General features: G+C 42.3%; 1 protein-coding gene across 1 annotated transcript; it reads left to right on the forward strand.

Annotated features, from left to right (window-relative positions):
- The first annotated feature begins 554 nt into the window (after positions 1–554).
- LOC117053659 (carbohydrate sulfotransferase 11-like) lies at positions 555–6,536 on the forward strand. The gene is made up of 2 exons (XM_033161612.1): positions 555–656; positions 4,928–6,536. The coding sequence occupies exon 2, from the start codon at positions 5,003–5,005 to the stop codon at positions 5,870–5,872; it is 870 nt and encodes a 289-aa protein (XP_033017503.1). The 5' UTR covers positions 555–656; positions 4,928–5,002; the 3' UTR covers positions 5,873–6,536.

Genomic DNA, 6,536 nt, shown 5'->3' on the forward strand with positions numbered 1-6,536 from the left:
ATGTCTTCTCCCCACTCCCCAGAATGCATTTCAGAGTGTTTTCAGGACCCATCCTATTCCTGGAGTTGTAATCTGTTTTAACTTTTTAACTTTTTAATTCTAAATTGTTGTAACGTGCCCTGGGACCTGCTGGTAAAGAGTGAGTAATAAATGTCATTATGATGAGCAACGCTGATGATTTCAGCACTCCCAAATTGACATTGGCTTGTAGAAACCAGACACATGAACAGGCACGTCCTGATTTAGGTCACCCACAGCATGGCCCCTGGCAAGAATATGTGTTTACTTGCTTGCTGTTCACTATTGCTTCTTGAGTCAATGAGCCTGAATCCCACCGCTACCTATTTTAAGAAATGACATTGACAAACTGGAGCATATTCAGAGAAGGGCAACCAGGCTTGTGGGGCGTCTGGTAAAAAAAAAAAAAGTCCTATGAGAAGCAGTTAAAAGAGCTGGGTAGTTTTGCCAAAAAGTGAATATTAAGGTGAGGCATGATAGCTGTCTTTAAATATTTGAAGAGCTGTCACACTGATGGAGCAACTTGTTCTCTGTTGCTCCAGATGGCAAGATAAAAACCAATGGGTGGAAATTTCAGGGAAGCGAGTTTCAGCTGAACATTTCTGCTCAATGGTAAGAGCTGCTTGGCAGTAGACAAGGTAGCTTCAGGAGCTGGTGGACTTTTCTTCACTTAAGGTTATTTAAGAAGAGACTCAAAGGTGTCTGTATCAGGGATGTTGTAGCTGCATCCTATGCTGTAGATCCTGCAAAGGAGTGGGGGTGGGGAGAGACTGTAGATGGCCTCCAATGCTTCTCTCAACTCTAAGGTAACACCCACAGGATAGATTTAAAGCACATAGCTTCCCTCAAAGAATCCTGGGAGCTGTCATTTGTGAAGGATGCTGGGAAGTGTTGCTCTGTGAGGGGTAAACCACAATGCCTGGGATTAACTGAGGGAAGTCATGTGATTTAAATGTGCTGTAAACATGAATAGGACCCTTTTTAGATAACTCCCCACCAGGTCCTTTCCAACACTGATTCTGTGAATTTAGAATATCAAGAGATTTAAGGGGGGAAACCCACATTCTCCTTTTAATATTTGCAAACCACTCACTCAGTGGAAAACCTCTAAGCGGTCTGCCTATTGACTGCTGAGCAATTTTTACATATTCTGATATCTGTATTCAGTTATCTCCTGGCAAATAACATTTTGCTTCTCTTAAAGTGGCATCTGAGTTGCATTCAACATATGCAGCCAATATTTTAAAAATAATAGCTACATTAAATTTAATATTTTGCTCTTTTTTCTGAATGAAAGCATGTCATTAGGGCTGGGAGGAGAACTCTGTGATTATAAGTTTATTGACTTAGAGATTGGAAATGTTATTAGTTTCAAGTTCCACTACAGATGGTAGAGATAACAGGGCATATTTTCCACATGACTGGCAATTTTTAGTGGTCAGTATCAACATCTGGTATAGGAAAGTTTCCTCTATATATGATCTTTAGTCATTCCAGATATTTCAGTTTGTCACAGACAAAGTGTCCTTTTATCTTCCTCTCATGGTAATTCATACGGATTTTGGAATATTCACGTGTTTAGGATAACCTTCCAACCACCTTGCAGATTAATCCTGTTCATCTCGTATCCCTGCCTAAAACATACATGTATTGCATTAAGTTGAACTGTGCAACTTTCCCTTAAGCCAGAATCTTTCCCTTTCTTCACTTGGTCTAGAAGAAACTCTCATGCGAACCTGTGTTAGGAACCCTGCTAGAGAGCTGAGTAAAATCCAGTTAATAGCCTGGGCTCAACTACAGAGTTGCAAGTTCAGATAGCTAAAAGCTTGCAGAGGTGTGTTCCTGACAATCCACCATTATGGAAATTTCTTCCTCTGAAGACTTCCATAATTGCAAAGTGTCCTAAAATTGCTTTATCCATCAGATTATTGGTGGATACCATTTAGCAGTGTTTGAAGATGATGACAATTTACAGCTAAGGCAAAAAACTCATTGACTAGTTAATCAATAAATATGTGACAGAATGTTATGTGTTTGCTCATTTTGTGCTGGGGAGGGGTGGAAGGCAGATGAAAGGAGGACCAGGACAGAGGGAAAGCAGGAGAAACTGTAGCTGCCCTGTCTTTTGAGACCTAAGAGGATTGAGGCCTAAGCCTTCAAGCCTGTTAGTTGGCTAGGCATCTGAACCAATCTTAGGGAGGAGATCATTTTCATTCACAAGGTTCAGTGATACGAGTAAACTCAGTTTCTACAGTACTGCAATTTGGGTTAATTCAGGAGACTGGCCTGGCTCCAAGCCATGTGTAGCATCCTTGGTGGCTGAGGTGCAGCCCTTGATGTCTGTGTTTAAAGGCCTCACACAGAATGGGCTCAATTTCTGACCCAAAATTATTCAAATGGCTTGTTGAATGTTCAGAGGGGGAGAGATTACCTGCCCAGATGGAATACTGTGTAGCCAGTCTAGAGTGTTTATACCCAACTAGTGGATCTTTGGATGAAGGATAGTATACTGCTGCTGCTGCTGCTACTACTACTACTAGTCACCATCATCTTCTTCATCTTCATCATCTTCATCATCATATTTCTCTTAATCTGCACTTGTATTGATTATCTGTCTTGGAGATAAATATGGATAAATTATATGACGGGGTAGGCAACATGGTCCCTTCCAGCTACAGCTCCCATCATCCCTGGCAATGGACCATACTAGCTGGGGCTGATGGGAAAGCACCCCATTAGGTACCCGGCTTTAAGCTTTCTTTCTCGCCCCACCAGCACTTTCAGTTATATTGTGATGTCTTGCTTGCTGCCTTCCTCCCACTTTCAGCCTGCTTGCCCCTGAGCTGAGGATAATAAAAGTAAAAAATGACTCATCTGTCTTTGTCTTAGAGCAGCTTCACACTTTCAATCCCCCCCCCCCACACAAGGGTGTATCTTAGTCTAGGAATAAAAATACTCAGAACACCACTAATCATAGCTTTCTAACAATGGGCAAATGGCTCTAGGATTGAGGGGGATCCTCATGAGAAGATCATGAGACTTGATGGACTTACCCTGTGGCGGGTTGCAGGCTCCAGTGAGCAGCGGAAGGATGTTCCATTGACTGCTGGTGTCCTATCGAGGCAGCATAGAGAGCATTCTTACATACTGTATCTGTGCTTGGTTTGCCAGTTGCACAGTCACCGATAGGAAAATACTCCAGAAGGTCATAACCACAGCCTGAAAGATTATCGGTCATCCTCTCCCATCTTTGGACGAATTATATAGCTCCTGTTGTCTCAAAAAAGCAAACAACATTTTAAAGGATTCATGTCATCCTGGATATAGTCTGTTTGCACGGTTGCCTTCGGGCAAGAGATATGGAACAATTAAATCAAGAATGAATAGACTAAAAAATAGTTTTTAACCAAGAGTTATAACTACAGTGGTACCTCTGGTTACGAACAGGATCCATTCCGGAGCCCTGTTCGTAACCTGTGATGTCTGTATCATGAAGCGCCGCATCTGTGCATGTGCACGACGCGATTCGGCACTTCTGCGCATGCACGTGACGTCATTTGACACGCATGCACAAACCACCGAACCCGGAAATAATGCGTTCCATTATTTCCAGGTCGCTGTGGTGCGTAACCCAAATGTACGCATCCCGCAGCGTACGTAACATGAGGTATGACTGTATTTTAAATGCTGTAACCAAATGATATGATCTTGGGGAGTCATGATGTATGGTATGTATGTGTATGTGTGGCTGTAAATGTATAAATGCGTATATGTGGCTGTAAATATGGGATGGCATTCAATTTCGTTGTATTATGTACAATGACAATAAAGTATCTATCTATCTATATCTATCTAACCCGAAAACGTGCAACCCACAGCGTTCATAACCCAAGGTATGACTGTACTGAATCCTTAATAAATGTATAGCCACAACAAAGGACGTCAGTGCAAGGAAGCATTCTTTTGAGTGCTGTACAACAAAAACTACCTGTTAAAAGTCTGTCTGCCCTTGACCTCTTATTGATTTGGTTGGCAATAAGAGGCCAGCATCAATAGCAAACAAAAAAAAAGAAAGAAAAAGCTTCAAGAAAGCACTTTTGACTGCCTGTTCTCCTCTGAGAAAAGCCGAGGTGTCCACACATTTTATTTCACTTGCCAAGGTCACAGCCAATGAGGAAGCCAAGACAATTAATCCTAGAGTGAGACAGACATCAGCAGCAAGAGTACATACTGTGTTCATTTTCGAAGGCTTTTTGAAACTCTTGGCCTCCTGCTGCGTCTCAGCAGCAAAGGTCAGCCTGAGTTCTGCTCTTCCGTAGAAATGAGTTTGACTGCAGGAGCAGAAAGAACTTCATTTTCTATATAACTACGAGAGTTAAGATGTTTCAGACAAAGTACACTGAAAATACATTTGGTATTAGGATATACGTGTATCATTCTTCAATGCTTGAGCGGAATGGAAACCTATGTCTGCTTGCATCCAAATTCTTCAGCCTTGGTGGTTCTGTGTGACTGACCACTGTCCCTGCAGATCATGCCTATGATAATAGCCAAGAATATGATAGCTAGGGATGAGACCTCCATATTCTGAGGCATCAGGGGTTGGCTGCCTTCTTCATTACTATTTTTTGAGCATCCAGCTGGTCACTGTTGGAATGTTGGACAGGACTGACTTTTAATCTTAACCAGGAAGGCAATTCTTATATGCAGGATGTTTTAGCCCAGGGTTGGTCCCTCGCCAGACCACATCACTAACAAAGACCAGCAAAGGCTTTGCAGCCTTGTGTGTTGCTGTGTTGTTAATACATCAGAGGAATTTGTGTATAGAAGTAGGTTTTGGATTTCTGCCCAAGATGGCAGCGAGTGTTTGCAAACTGTACTGAGTTATCCACTTTTGTTCTTTATGCAGTTGGAATTATCCAGCACAGCAATCCTTCATCAGATCCGGAGGGATCAAGTCACGGATACATGCCGAGCCAACAGCATGTCTAGCAGGAAACGCCGTGTGCTGACACCCAACGACCTCAAGCATTTGGTGGTTGATGAGGATCATGAGTTGATCTACTGCTACGTACCCAAAGTGGCCTGTACCAATTGGAAGAGAGTCATGATGGTTTTGAACGGGAGGGGCAAATACAGCGACCCGATGGAGATACCAGCTAACGAAGCCCATGTCTCGTCAAACTTGAAGACGCTCAACCAATACAGCATCCCAGAGATCAACCACCGCTTGAAAAACTACATGAAGTTCTTGTTTGTCCGCGAGCCTTTTGAGAGACTGGTGTCAGCCTACAGAAACAAATTCACCCAGAAGTACAACACCTCCTTTCATAAGAGATATGGAACCAAAATTGTCAAGCGCCAAAGGAAAAATGCGACCCAGGAAGCCCTACATAAAGGCGATGATGTGAAATTTGAGGAGTTTGTGGCTTATCTCATAGACCCTCACACCCAAAGAGAAGAGCCTTTCAATGAACACTGGCAGACTGTATACTCTCTGTGCCATCCCTGCCACATCCATTATGATCTCATAGGGAAATACGAGACACTCGAAGAGGATTCCAACTACATTCTTCAACTTGCAGGAGTAGGAAACTATCTCAAGTTCCCCACCTATGCAAAGTCTACAAGAACTACTGATGAAATGACTACAGAGTTCTTCCAGAACATCAGTTCAGAGCACCAAACACAGCTGTATGAAGTCTACAAACTTGATTTTTTAATGTTCAATTACTCAATGCCAAGCTACCTGAAATTGGAATGGGTGGAGAGCCAGAGAAAAGAGAGAAAAAGAGGGGGAAAGAATATGAAGCCTGTTTTATTTAAGATTTTTATTTGTCACAATTACATATGAAGAATGGGTTATTTTGTAAGTTAATTTTTCTTATTTTCTTTTGAATGATGCTGCGAGCAGCATAGTTGGAAATCTATTATTTAAATTGTCGGTAAGAAGGGACAGCTCTGTTTGCAGGGTAAGAAAACTGCTGCAGCTGTAGCTCTAGATGTGACTAGTAACTGCAACACTGTTTGGTGCGGGGCGGTGGGGTGGGTATTATTTGTGTCCTGATGAATTCTTTTCCTTTTGCATTCTTCATAAATCTCAGCCTTTTATGTTATTTATGCTTATTTAAGAACACAATAGATTCCTTGTTAGGAGCCAAGATGCAACACTGTGTGGACAAAGAAAATGTTTCCTGTGCATTCCTTGCAGAAGTTTGTCTCTCTTTCCCTAATGTCATTACTGAATGTTCCACTAGTGAAGAATGTGTGCTAATAATTGGAAACATTGAAACAGGAATGGGTTTAAGGGGCTCAGGGGGACCCTCCCTTGAAATATATATGTCAAAACCTTGTGGTTCTCTGATCTGTAAGACACACTTTTCTGCCGATGATCACACACAGATGAAGACCCAACGTTTGTCCACAGGGACGCAAGGTCGGTGAGGCTTTCACCTTCGAGAATGTATTAAAACATCACACATGTGCACTTCCAAAAGGACGGGCAAGGGGAAGGAGGA

The sequence above is a fragment of the Lacerta agilis genome, chromosome 10 (assembly GCF_009819535.1).
Source record: "Lacerta agilis isolate rLacAgi1 chromosome 10, rLacAgi1.pri, whole genome shotgun sequence".
NCBI lineage: Eukaryota > Metazoa > Chordata > Lepidosauria > Squamata > Lacertidae > Lacerta > Lacerta agilis.